Source organism: Oxyura jamaicensis, chromosome 1, assembly GCF_011077185.1.
Source record: "Oxyura jamaicensis isolate SHBP4307 breed ruddy duck chromosome 1, BPBGC_Ojam_1.0, whole genome shotgun sequence".
Lineage (NCBI taxonomy): Eukaryota > Metazoa > Chordata > Aves > Anseriformes > Anatidae > Oxyura > Oxyura jamaicensis.
The window spans coordinates 39,654,217-39,673,773 of NC_048893.1; the positions used below are offsets into that span (position 1 = coordinate 39,654,217).

The 19,557-nt window shown below is 40.3% G+C and overlaps 2 protein-coding genes across 2 annotated transcripts in view; both read left to right on the top strand.

Moving 5' to 3' along the window:
- Positions 1-27: 27 nt before the first annotated feature.
- On the top strand, positions 28-9,302 carry LOC118173669 (GLIPR1-like protein 2). Its single transcript, XM_035338438.1, has 6 exons — positions 28-295; positions 1,767-2,012; positions 4,046-4,149; positions 6,523-6,608; positions 8,327-8,353; positions 8,449-9,302. Exons 1-6 carry the CDS (start codon positions 122-124, stop codon positions 8,601-8,603), a joined length of 792 nt encoding a protein of 263 aa, XP_035194329.1. The 5' UTR covers positions 28-121; the 3' UTR covers positions 8,604-9,302.
- A 4,637-nt stretch (positions 9,303-13,939) lies between these two features.
- Positions 13,940-19,557, top strand: part of LOC118174869 (glioma pathogenesis-related protein 1-like) — a 7,179-nt gene continuing 1,561 nt past the window's right edge. Inside the window, exons 1-4 of the mRNA XM_035340587.1 lie at positions 13,940-14,210; positions 16,083-16,328; positions 16,770-16,882; positions 18,067-18,149. Coding sequence (XP_035196478.1) covers positions 13,980-14,210; positions 16,083-16,328; positions 16,770-16,882; positions 18,067-18,149 — 673 coding nt within the window. The 5' untranslated portion in view covers positions 13,940-13,979. The remainder of the gene's footprint in view (positions 14,211-16,082; positions 16,329-16,769; positions 16,883-18,066; positions 18,150-19,557) is intronic.

Here is a 19,557-nt window from a genome sequence, read left to right on the forward strand (position 1 = left end):
GGGGGCTGTTGCGGGGCTCGGCGCGGGGCCGGAGGGTTTTGGGGGGGGTTGGTTCGCGAAGGTTCTGGAAGGGGCTTGGGGCGCCTCGCGGGGCGCGGAGCGTTGGGGCGGCTGCGGCGCCATGGGGCTGGGGCTGTGGGCGGCGGTGCTGGCCCTGGGGCCGGTGCTGGGGGCGGCCTGGATTGAGCCCGTCTTCCCCGGCATCGCCGATAAGGCTTTCATCAGGGACTGCGTGAGCACCCACAACGAGTACCGCCGCAGGGTCCAGCCCGCCGCCAGCAACATGCGGCACATGGTAGGGAAGGGCCCGGGGAGGCGAGGCTGGCGTTCAGCTGCCGCCTCGCTTCGTTGAAGAGAAGGGTTTTTAGGAAGCGGGGTTGGGGTGGGAACTGGATGGGCATCAAGTGCGAGGGCGCAGTAAGAACGGGCGAAGTGACGAGGTTGGCGTTACCCCCAAGGAGTTTCTCCTTAGGAAGAAGCAGATGGCTCTGCTGTCTGCCCAAAGGAAGAGCTCCGACTGGAGTACCCGCTGGAGGAGGTCCCTGGTGGCGAGGGAGAACCTCTGCCTCTCATAGTGAACCAAATGGCGCTGGGGCAGGGTTAAACAAAACCGAAGATGCCAAAAATGGGAACATGTGGTGTTTAGGCCAGTTCTATGCAGCAAGAAGAGGTAAACGTGGTAAACCATGACAGATAAAGGGTTACTATTCTGAGGAAGGCTTGGGAACAGGTGCTGCTGGCAAATAATATCCTTGCAGCCATGGGTGTGAAGCCAGAATGGCAGCTAGGGTGGATATAATTGTGGAAGTCAAGAGGCTTGTTAAAGACACTGCGCCTGTTCTTAGTGTTCAGGAATAGGAAAACCAGAAAAAATGATAAAAAAAAAAAAAAAAAAAAAGGATTTAGAAATATTGGTAGGAAAATCAACAGGCCTTAGGGAGAAAACAGTATTGGCTACCACATAGAGATGAAGAGTGAACCAAAACGATGTACAAAGCCAAGCCTAGGCATTGAAACCCAAGATCTTTTATATAAGACTTAAAACTAGGTACTTTAAGGATAGAGGAAACCTGCTGAAAAACGGTCGTGAGTGGAACACAAATAGAAAAGGTATTTGTTAAATAATCAGAAGTTACATTATAGACTGGCGATAGACTGCAAAGAAATAATGACTAGCAGAAAGAATTATTGGCCAAACAAACATTTATTTTATGACACTGACTGTAAAATGCTCTTATGTGTATTTAAAACATTACTGTAGGATCAGTAAGTATTTGGTGGTAAAGGATCTCTTAAAAATACATCAAATATTTTTACTTCTGAATCTAGAGGAGGTGTCCATTTTTTCTTTGAATTAACTTTTATGTACATAATGGAAATCCTTAATTACCTGTTCAGTAAGAAAAAATACCCCAAAAGTTTCATGCTTAATGACTAATTTCTTACCTGAAGATAAAAGTGCATTCCAAACATCTTTTTTTGGTGCTAGCAAGTGGTTGTACCAAGTTAATTTTCAACAGTGACGGGAAAAAAATTACTAATGAAATACATTCCTATTTTTCTGTGCCGCCATAGGAAACAAAGTAAAACATGGGCACATGCCTTAAACAAGCAAAAGCATTGTTTATGTAACTCCAATATATAACGTCTGTCATTGGTATATCGTGATCTGTATGTGCCTACTGTATCACCTGACTGGTTTTATCTGACTGAGATTCTCCTGTAACTTGACATTGCACAACTATTTCTACTTTAATGTTTTGCAGACCTGGGATGCAGCTTTGGCAAGGACGGCCAGGGCATGGGCAAATAAATGCCTTTTTAAACATAACATATATTTAAGTATGAGGTATCAATGTCATCCTACTTTTGCATCTGTTGGAGAGAATATTTGGGTTGGAAGTCATCAAATATTTGATGTTCGGACTGCCATTAGAACATGGCATAATGAGAACAGATTCTACAATATCTCAGTGCACACATGTGCTAAGTATTGCAATCATTACACGCAGGTAAGAATTATTTTCAGTAAAATGCTATGAACAATTCTTGTATAGTACCTACCCGATAAATCAGAGACTGTAACTAATACAGAATTGTGTATGGGGTTTATAGTGACTGGCAGCTTACAGTTTTCTTTGCCAATCTCAAGCAGTGGCAGTAGTGCAAGTTACCCCTGCGCTGGTCCACTCTTATATAAAATCCTGTAATAATAATCTATAATTCTTTCCTGTCGGATTGTCATCACTGAAAGCCTCACTACACATTTAATTGTATCAGTGCTGCAGGAACTCTATAAAATAATTGCATCAAGTTTTCCACCTGCATACCCCCACACTGCTGTTAGAAGTAAACACAGTAATTGCAGAATGCCTTTGGAAATTCTGTAATAGAGAAGTTAATAGGAGAAAATTGTATCCTTTATACATCTAGTAAGAAAGGAAGACAAAAAAAAAAGAGTAACAAAACACACAACAAAAGAGGCAATTTGCAATACATTTCTGCCAGTGGTAACTCCAACAAACTTAATTCTGTTAAGAAACTAATGCTTTTCTTTGAACACTTGATATTTTAATTGGATTTAATTATTGCCATATTTAAAAAACAAGCATTTTAAAGCAAGCTAACTGAAGTTATGACATAGAATAGAATAGAATAGAATAGAATAGAATAGAATAGAATAGAATAGAATAGAATAGAATAGAATAGAATAGAATAGTTCAGTTAGAATGGGCCTTCAAAGATCATTTCAAAGATGTGAAAATTTGTTTGATCTTTTCCTAAAGAGAATTTTGGATTTTTTTGCACATTTTTCTTGGAACGATACAGGATTCTAAGCTTTCTTTCCCCCCGTTCAGATTGTTTGCTTCTTGCTTGTTCTACATAGTTAAGTCCAAACAAAATATTCCTTTCAGGCAGGAATATGAAGGGAACCAATCACTGGAAAAAACAAGCAAAGTACATGGGTAAAACACCAATGAATGTGTAAAAGTACACATTTCTTAAAAGTAAATGAGCAAAGACCCTGCATGATCCAGGGGCCACCATAGTCTTGGAAGGTTTGGACAAAAAATTGAAAACGGGTAAAATTTACAAATCATAAATGGATAGGCTCTGTAGACCTGCTGAGAGAACCGTGATCCAGGAATCTCAAAGCAGCAGAAATGTGCAAAAATTAGACTGTTACACCAAGGGCCCTGAAATGCTCAGTCCGTAATCTGTGACTCAGGTATTTCCACATTAAACACTGAAGTCCTTTTCTAAGAAAGAAAGATTAGGTCTTCTTAACATAACCAGTTCTAGCTGTTAACATTGACAAGATGGAACTTCAGAGGATGTTCATTTTGGGGGATGTTCATTTTTTCAGTCTGAGGCCTGTACTCTTAAGTGCTGGGGAGAAAGTGAGAGTAAACCACTTTGTCTTTTGTTTCCAGAAGTGAAAACAAAGATCATCCAGATGTTTTAGGTATATAGTTAAAAGTTGTTAACTGAATTTAGTACGGTTTGGTTGGTCATATGCAGGAGGTACAGGAAGAATCTCCCAAGAAAAGGCAGAGGATGCTCAAATTGGAAGCGATAGTAAACCATCTTCACTTAAGTAGGGCAGATAACACTGTTTAGTCTAAATTGTGCAGTGCTAAAGCTTTCAGACTTGTAGTTACCAGCCAGACCATTTCTGGTACACATTAGAAGCCCTTCTTGCAGTCCCAAGTTATGAGTGCTTAAAGCTCCTATATAAAGGAGCTGTCAGGTAGTTGCCCCTAATTTCTTTGGAACACGGACTGTAAAGTCAGTGATACTCACTGCGATCGTTCTGTAGACAATTCTGGAAACCTTGAGCATAGATCATGTAATCTTGAGGTGTGAAAATTTTAAAGTTCATCTTAAAATGCTTTCCTACCAGCACTTTTTTAATGAGAAAACATCAGATGTTGCAGAATGAGGGTAAGATGTAGGGTCTCTTAAAAGAACTTGGTATTCCCTAGATATTCAACTAGGTTACCATAGAGTGTAGTTTTTAATTTATTTTTAATCTGTTTTTTAGGTTGTTTGGGACAATTCGTACAAACTAGGCTGTGCTGTTGTTTTTTGTAAGGAAGTTGCAGGAATAAGAAATGCAGCAAATTTTATTTGCAACTATGGACCAAGGTGAGTCACTGTTTTAAATATTGAGAATGTGAAAGTAATTGTAATAAAAGTTCACTGAAAGTAAATTGGGGTTTTTGTTTATTGGTATCCTTGTAAATGCCATCAGAGAGAGTGATGGTTGTCTGATTTATTTATCAAGAGAGCCATGACTAGTAGAACACGTGTTTGCTTGGTTTTTCTAATCTGTTAACTTTACTGATAAAGTCATTCTGTGCCAATCTTAAGCAAATCCCAAACGCTAGCTTGTGCTCCATTGATTTTTTTTTTAATATGAACCAGAAGAAATGAGAAAGTTGCTGTAAGCAACTGGAATTGGAGCTGGAATTACATCTTGCAGTTCTGTAATCTTTTTTTATGCAGTTTAGCTTTTTATGCTGTTTCAGGTTTTTTTTTTTGTATCTTCAGAAATGACTTGATAACAGTCCAGTTGTTAGATCTGTCGCTTTTTCTTTCTGTGTAAATGAGAAAATAAAATTATACTACTATTTCTTTCCCATTTAATAGCTGTAATTATACCATGTATTGTTTAGGCATTAGAAAACACTAAAAGATCAATGAAAGAAATTGCTAACTGAAACTGAAACACTAACTCATTTTACAGTTAAATCAATACTCTGAAAAAAAATACATCCAGCCAGTACTGTTCCTAAAGCAGTAGGAGCTGGAAAACACAGAGGCAGATACTTAAAAAAAAGTCTCATGATAATGCACATTTTATAATTGAGTATGCACATATGCAGTCTGTTTTTCATGTTTAAAAAATATGTAGATTCTAACTTTGCATGACAATTACTTTTTTTCCTCTAGCAAACTTGTGCCACTATGCCAGAGTTCAATTAGTCTGAACTAAACATTTCATTAAGCTTTGCTCTTATCTCTTCCTGTACCTCTATCTGTACTTGTAATTGAATTGTTATTTTGAAACTTGCTGATGTATGGAGTTTTGTTATTGTTTTCTTAAAATCCTAACCAAAAATGTTTCCAGCTGCTGACTCAGAATAATGACTAACTGATATCAACAGCGGTCTGTAAAGCCTTGTCAATTGAGTCTTTTCTAACCTGTAACAACTTGTCATATTGATAACCTATGCTGTTCTGTGGATTCTTGACAACTGGTAGCTGAGCTGAGTAGCTGTCTAAGATCATAGAATCATCCAATGGTGTAAGTTGGAAGGGCCCTGAAAGACCACGCAGTTCCAACCCCCTTGCTATGTGCAGGGATGCCTCCCACTAGCTGAGGTTGCCCAGGGCCTCATCCAACCTGCCCTTGAACACCTCCAGGGATGGGGCATCCGCAGCTTGTCTGGGCAGCTTGTTTCTGTGCCTCACCACCCTCAGTGCTCAGTTACTTTCCCAGAGAACAGTTTCATCCATCCACCTTCTTCAGCAACGTTATACCAACTCTTACATCAGTACATCTTGTATATACAAGATTAGCTTGTATAGCTCCTGTATATAAACATAGATGATACAGGGTACGCATGACTCTTGGTGCAAGCAATCTCCTTTGATGAAAATTACTCATTGTGTCAACTACAGAGGTGAAGAGGGTGGCAATACTGATTGCAATAGCTCACAGTCCTGTGAGGGATCTCAGTCTGTCCGTTTGTTTCCAGGATTAGGCTATAAGCATAGCATTGCTTCGTCTTTTTGAACAGACCGTACAACATAAATGGGATACTGTGCTTCTCTTACCTGGTAGTATAGTATGGGCATCCACAATGATGGTATCTGTATTGCCAATTTTCCCAGATAAATGTGTAAGTACCTTTTATGAGAATGTGTCATCAATAAGTACTGCAAGCTAATCTTTGTACTTACACATTCAGGTTCCACTTAGATGAAGTGCTTAAGCATGTAAGGATCCCACCATCTTCACTAAGACTAAATGTTTGCTGTTAGACATTTACATGCATTTTGCTGAATTAAGGTTTTGTTTCTCAAGGTTATAATTCACCAGCCCTTTTTTTTTTTTTTTTTTTTGGGGGGGGTGGTGGTGGTGTGGAAAGGTGTTAAATAATTTGTTATAAGCTATTTGGGAATGTGTCAGCTTTAAAATTTTCCACTCTGAAACCCTTCTCCTTTTACCTTGGTTGAAACCAAGCTCTATTCAGAACATTCTGTTTTAAAGTCATTTATCTGCCAGAGTAAAATTTCAATAAAAAGTCTGAAAGAAAAATAATACCTTTTTAAGACTCTTTTCTTCCACATGGACAGAATAATGAGAATTAAAAGAAAGATTTCAAAATTATTGCAAGGTTTTTAATTAATTGTGAGCAACTCGTGTTTTCAGTGTATTTACTTCAACAAATGATTTACTTAAAAATATATGAGGCAGTCTGTCTCACAGAAACTTTTATTTTTCCTTTATAGCGGTAATTTTCCAAGGAGACCATATAAAGAAGGAGTACCCTGCAGTCAATGTTCAAAAGGGGACACCTGTAGATATAAATTGTGTAGTAAGTAAAAGCAAATGTAAAATATAATATGTAAAGGAAAAAATACAATCACCTACTTGATAAAGACTTGCAAACTGAGGTTTGCTCCTTGTTGGTGCTCTGGCAGGTCCAATTTGCAGGTAATTGTACACAATTCCTAAGGCCATTTGTATTCAGGGAGCATTCTTCATGTTACTGAATTTGGGTCTCAGTGATAATTATGAAGTGTCCATTTCATTATAGACAGGTATAGCTCATGATTGCAGTTAAGTTACTTTGCACTCTGATACTTTGCTGACTTCATTAGTCATACCAAAGAAATGAACATCTACATACTTTTTCATGTAGTTTTTAGCAGCAACTCTTGAATAGTCTAATAGGTTTCAGAGACTGCAAAGCTACTAATCAGTTGTATTAAAACTAAAATATGGAGATTGCAGTTACTGAGTCTGTTGTGACCATTTTGTGTAGCCATACCCAAATTACATTTGAGAATGAATATAGCTGATGCTATACATGAGGAGGAATGGCCTCAAGTTGCACCAGGGGAGGTTTAGGTTGGAAACTAGGAGACATTTCTTCTCAGAAGGAGTAATTAGGCATTGGGATGGGTTGCCCAGGGAGGTGGTGGAGTTACCATCCCTGGAGGTGTTTAAGGAAAGGTTGGACATGGTGCTTAGTGACATGGTTTAGTGGGTGACATTGGTGGTAGGGAGATGGTTGGACCAGATGATCTTGGAGGTCTTTTCCAGCCTTAATGATTCTGTGATTCTATAATACATGAGTATATATGCTATATATGAGTAATGAGTATAGCTGACCATTGTGTAAATGGTCACAGTAACTAGGAAAGTTGTTCTGCATCTGTAATTTATAATAAATACAAATAAATACAAATTGTATTTATTCCTTAAACTGGGTAATTCTGTTAACTCTTTATTGATAAGAAAACAATTTAGTGTCATGAATTGCTAAATATGCATCAAGTTTTGATAGAGTGAAACAGTAACAGACAGTAGGGTGCCTTTCTTCAGAAGGTTCCAGACCGGTAGCTTCCACCTACTGGGAAGTTACAAGCTGGGAGTTTGATGTGGCTAAAGTTAGGACATACATTTTTTAAGTTTCATCCAATAACTGGGAAGAAGGCTTGTAGTTTAACAGGTAGTTATTATCTTTGCTTAGTATATGTTAGTATAGCTTTAAAAGCATTCAGCAATACTGCAGGTCTTAATTTTTAGGTAGGAGACACATCTGAAGAACAGGTAGATGGACTATCAGGTTATACTTCATCCCAGGATTAGGCCCCACTTAGGAAACAGTCTGTCTCCTATTCTCAGTCATAAAACTGTATTTGGTAGTATGTACTAGCTCATGTATATATTGTGAATATTAAAATAATAGATAAATTATTTTAAGAAGCACAAAGGTATGGGGGGCTCAAACTGAAAATAAATGGACTGTATGGGACTTTATTTTCATTTTTATATGCGACTTTTCCCTATCAATGTTATCATTACAAGCAATAATATCTTTATGAAGTATTTTAAAGTATTGCTGTTTAGGTTTTATCAAAACATTTTGGCTTATTTTTAAGGTTTATTGGTGTAAATTCTCAGGTTTATCAAATTCTCTTTATTGTAAATCTGATTGGTTAGTTTTAACTAACTAGTAAAGATTTAAGGAGAGAGAAGTACTGGCTGTTTAGTAGAACTGTTTCTTTTTTTTTCTCCTTTTTCCAGGAAATGCAGAACGTGATAAAATTATCTGTACGTATTACAATTTCACATTGCTGTATATATTCCTTATTTACTATAAATGTATGTATTCCCAACAAAACTTATATTTATATGTTTATTTATAGATTACTCAAGATGGCATCCCCCTTGGGAGTTCAGAATTATATGTGATGAGGCTTGTGTCACGCTTATAGTTTCGAGAGCATTGTTCATGTTTCTTGTTGTTTTAATTGTTTATTTTATCAAAAAGCACTTTACAAACATGCATATGTCCACATAACTGTATTTGAAATACATACTATATTCTGAAGATAATCTCTAATGAATTAAGCAAAAATCTTATTGCGTTAACTTTAATGACAGCTTTCTTTTCGAGTAATTTTGTTACTACTTTATGCTCTTTATAAAAAGATAACATGCTATAAAACTGAACATACTTGTAGGTAAGACCCAGGCTGGGGAAATATTAAGCTAAAGATGGCATCTGATAAGATCCAAGGCATTGTTTTTAATTACCACATTTACATATTTAACTGCATTTAATTACCAAATTTGCATATTACATTCCTGGAAGACAAGGAGAAAATTAATTATCAGTTAAATAACTGTTACGATTCATCCTAAGCCAGTATTTGAAATGACAATTGCTGAATTTAGATGCTGAGAGGAAGTACATTTTATTATGTACTCAGTCCTGTTTCCTAGAGTGATAGAATGTTCCGACTAAAATATATAAAGTAAGAAGGTTCTGTAGAAACAGTTCTTTAGAATTCTTGATGTTTGACAAGTTAGTACAATTTGGTTTTTATTCAGTAATGTATTTATTGTTCCTCCTTCAAAGTAAAATGTTAAACCTTGTGTTTCATTTATAAACTTTTTATTTTCTTTGTTTTAACCTGTACTGTTAATTATGCATAAAGTATTTCTTGTTCTGTAAGTGTTCTAAAGTTTTAATAATAAATTTTATTTTTTCTGGAAACTGGCTTAAGTCCTTTTATTCAACACAGATTTTATTCTCTTGTATCCAAGAGATCAAGTCTTTTATTCGTATGCTTTAATTTCACTTTCTCTTAAAAGCAGATTATATTTACACAAGGATCTGAAGCTGTTTTTGTAACCAGTTTAATAAAATAGATTTCCTTAATTGTATCAATTTTATCTAATAAATGCTAATATAACTGTATTAAAATTCATTATTATGGGGTAATGTTTCACCATTATTATAAAAAAGACCAAAGAAAAAGTCAAATTCTGCTATTTTCTTCATGTTCAGAACTCAATTTGAACTTAAAGGAATCTTCCATAAGTTCATCTTTTGGAAAAAAAGTTGTTTTATGTTTCCTTTCTCTGTGTGTATGATCTGCAACTCAGATCTAAAACATTGCAGTTGATTATTTAAATCTATATTGGTAATTCCAGTGATTGCATAAAAAAAAAGTATTATAAAAGAGTCTCAAAGAAAGTAAGCTAGACTTCTGATGTAGATTAATTTATAATCAAACATGATAGCTATTTTGTCAGTAAGTTTTCAATTCTAAAATTACTCAGACACAGCACAGACTTTTAATATACGAGCTTTTTATTTAAAATTTGGATTACATTCTCAAATCTAGGAGTCGAATACCTAAGACCACAAATAGGCAACTCCTACATACAAAATTGCACAGTATGAAAGTTGCTGAGCAGCAGGTCTTCTCATTGCTTTACGTGAGAGTTAGGTCTCTGAAGATAAAATCCTTATTTAGACGGCTTCTTATGGTTGTAAATCTTAATTTCAAAATTTGTAAGGAAAGAGATTGCTTAGTACCTGTAATACAAAATCTTGTACGCGGATGACCTAGTTTTCTATTATACTTTGCTACCAAAAAGAGTTAGTGTAACTATAGGCTCAGTATTGTCAGGCACTGACAGGCATCCCCGTAGACTGCTCAGAGAGGTCAGCAAGCAGGGCGTTACAGTTCTGCTCAGTTAGGCTATGGGGCATAGATGCAGTAAGCAGTACTGTACAAAGTGCCCTAACCAAAACAACAGTAAAACTGCCTGCAGTCCAACCACATACTCATGGCCTCCCTTGTTAATTCTAAGATTATTTATACCCTCATTATTACCAAAATAATTGCATAAATAAATAAATGTTTATATCCATTAAGTTTCTATTTCTTATTATGTTTCAATTCTTCTATTTCTTACATTTCTATTCTTCTTACGTTTCTAGTCATTTTAAAATGAAAGTAGGAGGTGCAAAGTCAGAAAGGGGGACCTAACCATGGGATCTTTTCTGTCAAATAATTGGGCTGTACAGCTTCCTGCACGTTCCTCACCCATTGTGCTAAATCTCACTTGAGATTTATGCAGGGACAGGTTTGTATTGTCCAGACAAATGCTATAGGAATATCCAGATCACAAGGCTTCATTTTCATCTGGTTTATGAGAAAGGCTGAATAATGCCGGTGAAGGATTATAATTCCTTTTATGAAAACACCACTTCTAGATGCTTATGGGCAGACAGCACTTCTACTTTAATTATAGACGTAATCACTAGATGGAGCCAGAGTCATCTTCTCCAGGAAAGCATCTTCAGGAGCTTTCACTCGATGATCCTTGTGGGTCCCTATGATTTTACAACCCGGACTATCCTGCATGTGTGAATTTTTTCTGCTTCAAAAAGGTCTAAATTTTCACCCTCCAAGCAGAACATTTCTGCTGTATAAATATAAAACTGCTAGATCACTGGATTGCTAAATTAATGGTGCAATTTTACTACGTTGCTAATAATTTTTGTATGAATTGCTTGTCAATGTTATATAGTCATGCTTTTATGTTAAGTCTAGATGAGCAAAAGCTTTAGATTTTTACAGATTTCCTGTGCATTTTCATCTAATAACTGTCAGTAAACTGAAGTCAGTTGGCTCTGGCTTAGCAAAGAGTCAAGATAACTTCTAAGGGACAAGCAGGTGATGAGCCTTCGTCTATGTTCAGCTTAGAAGGAGGGGAAGGGACCGTTGACCATAATGGTGAGGGCCCCATCACTCTTGCCAATGTCTACACCCCATTTCTGGGATAGAACAAGACAGCAGATGAGAATAGAAACTCCATCTGCTAGATAAGGGACCTTGGCACTGGTAGCGGCACACCAGGTGGCAATTGCAACAGGTGGATCTATTAGATGTAGGTGAGGTCATGACCATCACATACATGTTCTGGAGGCAGATGAAACCACAGCCACCCACTGACGGGAATATGTAACCCCAGGGCCTGCTCCTGCGGGGGCTCCTCCACGGGCTGCAGCGTGGAGATCTGCTCCATGTGGGACCCATGGGCTGCAGGGGGACAGCCTGCTCCACCAGGGGCCTCTCCACAGGCCGCAGGGGAACTGCTGCTGCCTGCCTGGAGCAGCTCCTGCCCTCCTGTTCTTACCTTGGGGTCTGTAAGGCTGTTTTTCACTCCTCTCTCTCCCAGCTGCTGTGTAGCAGAAGTTTGTTTGTTTACCTTTCTTAAATCTGCTCTCACAGAGGTACAAACAACATCACTTATTGGCTCATCTCTGGCCAGCATCGGGCCCCTTATCTAGCATGGGGCAGTTTCTGGATTCTTCTCACAGAAGCCACCCCTACAGCCCCCCGCTACCAAAACCTTGCCATGTAAACCCACTACACTGTGATCTTCCTGGGAGAGTTTCAAAGCACTGGAAACTATTGTAAAGAAAACGTGAAGCAAAGACAAATCTTTTCCTGATCCCTCTCTGTCCAAGTCTATTGTGTCCCTGAGGGCTGCTTAGTGGTAAGAATCATATAATCATTAGGGTTGTGAAAGACCTCCAAAATCGTGTGGTCCAGCCATCCCCCTACCACCAATGTCACCCACTAAACCATGTCCCTAAGCACCACATCCAACCTTTCCTTGAACACCCCCAGGGGCGGTGACTCCACCTCCTCCCTGGGCAACCTGTCCCAGTGCCTGACGGCTCTTTCTGAGAAAAAATGTCTCTTCTTTTCCTACATGAACCTCCCCTGGTGCAACTTGAGGCCATTCCCTCTTGTCCTATCACAAGTTATATGTGAGAAGAGGCCAGCCCCCAGCTCCCCACACCTTCTTCTCAGGTCTCCCCTGGGCCTCCTCTTCTCCACACTAAACAACCCCAGTTCCCTCAGCCCCTCCTCAGAGGACTTGTGCTCCAGGCCCTTCACCAGTTTCGTAGACCTTCTCTGGACACACTCCAGGGCCTCGACATCCTTCTTGTACTGAGGGACCCAAAACTGAGCACAGTTCTCGAGGTGTGGCCTCACCAGAGCTGAGTACAGGGAGATGATCACCTCCCTGGTCCTGCTGGCTACACTATTCCTGATACAAGCCAGGATGCCGTTGGCCTTCTTGGCTACGTGGGCACGCTGCCAGCTCATGTTCAGGTAAGCATCGATCAACACCCCCAGATCCTTTTCCTCTGCACAGCTTTCGAGCAATTCTGGCCCAAGCCTGTAGCGCGGCATTGGGTTGTTGTGGCCAAAGTGCAGGACCCAGCACTTAGCCATGTTGATCGTCCCATTGGCCTCTGCTGTGAGGAACCCTCTGTAAGGGCCGTGGTAAGCCTGTCCAACAAAAATAATTGCAGGTCCCCTTGTTGCTTCTCCCCCAAAAGATCCCAAACCTCAGGAGGTGCTCACACTGTTGCCTCCTGCAGCTGGTCTTACATTCATGAAATCAGACAACAAGTCATGGCAGGGCTAAGAGGAGGGTGCAGAGAGTTAATAATGCATTAACATCCGTACACATTCACAGAAATACTTGCATGTCTCCCATTAAGGGGATAGATAGATGTAAATGTGATGGTGTTGGGGGGCTACAGATTTGAAAAAAATAAAATTAAATTAACCAGCTTGTAGAACAGCTGGTGAGAATATAAATCCCAGCACTGCCCATCCCATAGCCCCAGAAAGGGATCAGTCTTGGAGATTTACATCAGGAGTGGTAATCCTAGAGCCTCTCTCCTTATATGAGCACAGAAAGCTCTTCCAATTAGATAAATAGGTGGCTAGTGAAGGTGAGAATCAACACACTCATTCATGCTTGGGATTTCTATGTCATACTTTTGCTACACACCAAACCAGAAGGCTAGAAGGTTCCACAGCAAGCTGCTGCTTAGGAACATTTATTTATTTATTTATTTATTCTCCTGGTGGGGACACAAAATTTAATATATGCAGTTTCCCTAATTCTGTTTATTCCTAGAGTAACTCTGAAATGGAAGAAAGGTTCTACAAAATAGTTGCAGCTGACCTGGTATGACTAAGCTGCGCTGTAGGAAAAGCACCTGAACAGCAGATATGTATTGTGTCATAGCTACAGTTTTTGTGGTTGACGGAGGAAAAACCTCCAAAGTTGCTACGCAGCACCTCTTCAGATAAGACCTACAGCCACAGAACAGCTTGGCATTCAGCCAGGATGGAACACATTCAAAGAAAAGGCAGGCATTTATGTGTGGCATTACCCCTTGGCAATAGGCACAGCAGATGCGTGCTTACCCTCAGACAGCCAGCAGTGATGTCAGATGGTACTGTACTTTGTGAAGCAATTCCACTTCCTGTTGCTTTGACACTTTGAAGTGCTTCCACGCCCAGAGGACTTCAGAGAAACTGCCTAGCAGCATTATCTCTACCTAATGGATATTTCTTTTAAAAACTTAAGAAAAATACGGAAAGCATCAAAGAATTATGAAAATCACATCTTTTTTTCTGCAATGTTCTTACTGGATCTCTTTGCCTGCTGCTGTGCATATGCACAATATCCCTTGCCTGACATTGAAGATGCAAAGTTCATTGAAGACTGTGTGAGTGCTCACAACAACTTTCGAACCAAAGCGAATCCACCAGCCAGCAATATGTTTCACATGGTAAGGAGGCATTTGTGATCATTTTGAAAATTAATATCGATAGTGCTTCTGAGTTAGCCTACCTTACTCTCCAGTTGCTCTGTGCTTTTCTTTCCCTTTCTGTCAATGATTTCTGTGCTATATCAGACAGTTCTTTGCAGGAAATAGAAAAGCAATTCATTTTCACAGTATTGTTCTGTCTTATTAATCGGAAGAGGATTCATTGTCTGGGGATAGGTTGCAGCTCTAAACTTCAGCCATAGCAAATGACTGTATTACAAAAAAATATGCACAATGTTCAGTTCTCAGCATTTCATTTACCTTTTTCAAAGAGGGACAGTAATCTTCCTTATGTTAGTCCAGCTTTCATACAGGGAAGCTGCTTGGTATTAGAAAGCTCCTGAAAGGCAGCAGGGCTTACTGAAAATCTAGCACCTCAGCTTGTGTCTTCCAATCTAGAATATGTATTGAAGAAAGAGTTGCCCAGATACCCATGTAGACACCTCATCTTCTTTTGCTGTGACATTTGCTGTTTGGAGAGTAGGGATACTAGTATCTGGGCTAGAAAATAGATCCTCCCATAAACATAATGGATATCAGAGCAGGCCGTGGATAGGTCTCAGCTTGCTCAATTGAATATGTAAGGAATAGGTAGAGAGATTGCTGGGGGAGGTAAACCCGGTCAGTTTATGTCATTACTTTGAGCCCTGCAGCAGTGCCGCTTAGCTGAAAAGGAAGTTAAATGCACAACAACAGCCTGTTATAATTTCTGTGAAAGGAAGTTCACAGTAATGATGTAAAAGTCAGACCGCTCGTGATGTTAATTTTGTTAAACAAATGTTTGCTTTAGAATGCTAGAAAACACGAGCAAATTTAGCTGCTCAGAGCAAATCCTGGAAGGACAAATATAAAGAAACTCTTGAATGAAAGGTGCTACTTTTTATTTAAAGGCTTGTGATGAGTTTTTCTTGCATGACGTTTTTCAGCCTATGCAAGTTTTTATCATCCTTAATATCCTGTAGCAAAGTTGCACAGTCTTAACTACATGATACGTAAAAATCTCCTTGCATTTGATTTGGTCTTGCTAATTGCTAGCTTCATTTGATAGTCTCTGATCTTTGTTCTGGAAAGAGCAAGTAATCATTGCTTATTTACATACTTCACACAAGACATTCAGCTGTCTCCTCAGAAAGCTACAGAGCATCCTCCACACTTGAGGATCCCCCATATTCTCTATGCCCTTTCCAGTTCTAGTGTCCCTTTTTAAGGAGAGGCACTGCACACAGTATTTAACAGGACTTCAGTGGTGAACTTATATATTTGGGCTCATTCTCCATTCGTTCTCAAGGAATTTCTAATACTTCATTTGCCTTTTATACTACTACTAAGCTTTGTTTTACAAGTAGTAACAGTCAGCTCCAAATCCGTCATGAATACCAAGTCAAAATTCTTTTTCCTCCTCATGTGCCTTAACTTGTGTTTGCATATACTACATTTGACCTGCTATTTTATTGTCTGGTTATCCAGCAGCATAAAATCTTTCTGTAAGTCTCAAAAACCAGTCTCCTCATGGACGTGGCAGCTTAAACACTGCAGTCCAGCTCTAAGTATTATAACAAGTCAGGTACCACAGGACAGTGGTAGATACTACATGTCTAGCAATATCTGAGGGAGAAAGGAGAAGAAAAAAATTGCTATGGGAGTTGAAAAGACAGGGAAAGAAACTGAATGCAGTTGAGTGGGAGTCAGGGGAAAAGTAATCTTTGCAATCTTCTATTTCAAATTGTTTGAATCCAACTAAGTCACTGCATTGCAGCATTGTTATGTTTTTGTTTGTTTGTTGTTTTGTTTTCAGTGTTGTTATGTCTATTATGTTTTCTTTCCTTTGTACAGTCCTGGGACCCTGCTTTAGCTAAGACTGCCAAAGCATGGGCAAAGAAGTGCAAGTTTCAGCACAACAGCTACCTTAAAATGCCATGGAAGATGCACCCCACTTTTACTTCTGTAGGAGAAAACATCTGGACTGGCACAGCCACCATCTTTTCTGTGCATGCAGCTCTGAATGACTGGTTTAATGAATTCAGAAACTACAATTTCAACACCCGTAGCTGTACTAGCATATGTGGTCACTACACCCAGGTGGGTTTTTTCTATGCCTAGTGGTTTATAAGTGTAATAGTTTCAGAGAAAAAGTGCAGGCTTAGACCAAACTGCTTTGGAACAGGAATTATGGCAGTGGTTTTGCCCTGCAGTTTACTGCTGGATGAGATTGGAACTATATTCTGAGCTGCAGGGGTGTCTGAGCCCTGTGTTCACTAATGGTTGAAAGGGATTATCCCCCTGACAATGTCATGTTTCCAAGGGAGCCAGGTAATAAGTGCAAAACCACCTAACGGTCTCAAGTCAGACTTTGGTCTCTGCTGCGCTTTGGGCTGTTGATGTTGCTCCTGTACTGGCTGTTTTAAACTTCCACAAGATCCTTCAGTTCAACCACTAGTTCCTTCTGATTCAATACTGTGAATTCTGGTTGTTTTTTGAATCCTTGAACAGGTGCATCACATATTTCACTTTGCCCTTCAGGTCGTTTGGGCAACGAGTTACAAAGTTGGCTGTGCAGTTCACTTCTGCCATACAGTTGAAAATTTTCAAGGACTCTACAGAGCAGCACATTTTGTTTGTAACTATGGGCCAGCGTAAGTCAATTATGGCATTTGGGGTTTCATTCTTCTGCTTTTTAACTAACTGATAACTGACCTGGTATCAGATGTTACCAAGGAGCAGTTGTAACAAATTTCAGAAGAAGCTATGTCCACATGTCAGTGGTTTCCCTGTCTGTTTAGAGCGTAAGGTGCTGGACAAAGTCTGAGCTGCAGAAAATCCCTTTTTAAAAAAGCAGGTGATTGGGTTCAGGCTGAGGGCACTCACCATCAGCAAGTGTTGCCAAATTAAATCTGTTTTGGGTTCAGTCTCTGCAGGAATAGTAGAATTAATAGTTGAATTAATTGCAGAAGTAATTGCACATCAAGCACTGTGTTCAGTTTTGGCCCTTCACTACAAGTAAGATACTGAGTTGCTGGAATGTGTTCAGAGAAGAGCAATAACACTGGTGAAAGGACTAGAAAACGAGACTCATGAGGAGTGGCTGAGGGAGCTGGCGTTGTTTAGTTTGGAGAAGAGGAGACTGAGGGGAGACCTCATCTCTCTCTACACCTGCCTGGAAGGAGGCTGCAGCAAGGAGCACGTCAGTCTCATTTCTCAGGTGACAAATGATAGGATGTGAGGAAAGTCTCAAGTTGCACCATGGGGAGGTTTAGACTAAGGACCAGGAACAATTTCTTCATGGAAAGGATAGCTAGGCACTGAAACAAGCTCCCCAGGGAAGTGGTGGAGTCCCCGTCCATGCAGGTGTTTAAGAGGCATGTGGATGTGGTGGCACTAAAGGACAAAGTTTAGTCACAGACTTGGTAGTGTTAATTTGATGGTTGGAGTAGATGGTTTTAAGGGACTCTTCCAACCTAAATGATTCTACGATAAAAGGAAGACAATCCTCTAGTTTATTGCATGCCCTGTGGTTTCTGGACATACATTTTACAGGTTAATTTAAAGTACATGTGGGTAAAGGGGGGCTACAGGCAGATTCCTGTATACTTAGTCTGAATAGTACAGTATTACCCGAGAAGCCTCCCCATGTCAGTGAAAGCTGTCTGACCCAAGAGGAATTTCAACTAATGAGAATGATCAATTTTTTTTGCATAAAATTATTTTTTTCCTGATAATAGCTTCCCATGGTAAATTATTCTAGCAATATGGTGAAACCATGTATTTAAATTATTTTTCAAAGACAGAGCTAACAAAGTATTGCTTTTCTGCTCTGCAGGGGGAATTACCCAACAAAACCTTATGAAGAGGGACCACCATGCAGGAGTTGCAATAACGACAAGTGTGTGAACAAGCTCTGTGGTAAGACCAAAGTGATCTGCTGAGGGGATAAAAGCATCATAGTTATCCATGAAAACACAGCAGAAGAGAAATGTGCTAAATACATAGTGGGTCTGTAGCCTACCACAGACCAATGGGACTAAACCCTGGTTAGAGTAGTATAAGAAGGAATTAATTGGGATATTTTGTTATTTAAGGCTCCCGGAGATAGAAAACAGAGTTTCCAAAGAAGAGAAATATCAGACTACTTTTTGTCTTGTATCTGACCAAGAAGTCAGATTGTGATGGTTTCACTCGGGTGGGTGACCGAGCTCCACCACAACCGCTCTCTCACTCCCCCTCCTCAAAGAGGAACAGGGAGAAAATACGATGAAAGGGGCTCAAGGGTTGAGATAAGGACGAGGAGATCGCGCAGTAATTATTGTGGTGGGCAAAACAGACTCAGCATAGGGAGATAGTAAGATTTATTGCCTATTATGAACGAGCTAGAGAAGTGAGAAACAAAGGAAAGAAACCAAAAGCACCTTCCCCCCCCATCCACCCTCTTCCACCTCCTCCCCCCGAGCGGCGCAGGGGAACAGGGGAATGGGGGCTATGGTCAGTCTATAGAAATTCTTCTCTGCCGCTCCTTCTTGGTCACTCTCGTCCCCTGTGCTGTGGGGTCCCACCCACGGGATGCAGTCCTTGCTGAACTGATCCAGCGTGGGCTTCCCACAGGCAGCAGCTCTTCAAGAACTGCTCCAGATATGGGTCCGTACCACGGGGTCCATCCCTCGGGAGCAAACTGCTCCAACCTGGGTCCTCCACGGGCAGCAGCTCCTGCCAGGTCACCTGCTCCTGCGTGGTCTCCTCTCCATGGGCTGCAGGTCCGGCCCGGAATCTGCTCCGGCAGGGGTCTTCCACAGGCCGCAGTCTCCGTCGGTGCAGGGCCACCTGCTCCACCGTGGTCTCCTCCACGGGCTGCAGCGTGGAACCCTGCTCCACCGTGGTACTCCATGGGCTGCAGGGGGACATCCTGCTTCACCATGGTCCTCACCACAGGCTGCAGGGGACTTCTGCTCCGGCGCCTGGAGCACCTCTCCCCCTCCTTCTTCACTGACCTTGGCGCCTGCAAGGCTGTTCCTCACTCCTCTCACTCTCCCAGCTGCGGTGTGGCGCAGCGTTTTTTTTTCCCTGTCTTAAATCTGCTCTCACAGAGGTGCAAAACAACATCACTTATTGGCTCAGCTCTGGTCAGCAGTGGGGCCCTCACCAAACATGGGGCAGCTTCTAGATCCTTCTCACAGAAGCCACACCTATGGCCCCCTGCTACCAAAACCTTGTCACATAAACCCACTACACAGATCTAAAATATCCCCCACAAATATTCCCATCTGGTACTCCTTTTCTTTTCTTTTCTTTTCTTTTCTTTTCTTTTCTTTTCTTTTCT

What these genes read in the sequence shown, in the direction of transcription:
- LOC118173669 (XM_035338438.1), top strand. Translation starts at nt 122, where the DNA reads ATGGGGCTGGGGCTGTGGGCGGCGGTGCTGGCCCTGGGGCCGGTGCTG. An exon ending in ATTTGCAACTATGGACCAAG is followed by an intron (nt 4,150 to 6,522) that starts GTGAGTCACTGT and finishes TTTCCTTTATAG; the next exon opens with CGGTAATTTTCCAAGGAGAC. An exon ending in CTGTAGATATAAATTGTGTA is followed by an intron (nt 6,609 to 8,326) that starts GTAAGTAAAAGC and finishes TCCTTTTTCCAG; the next exon opens with GAAATGCAGAACGTGATAAA.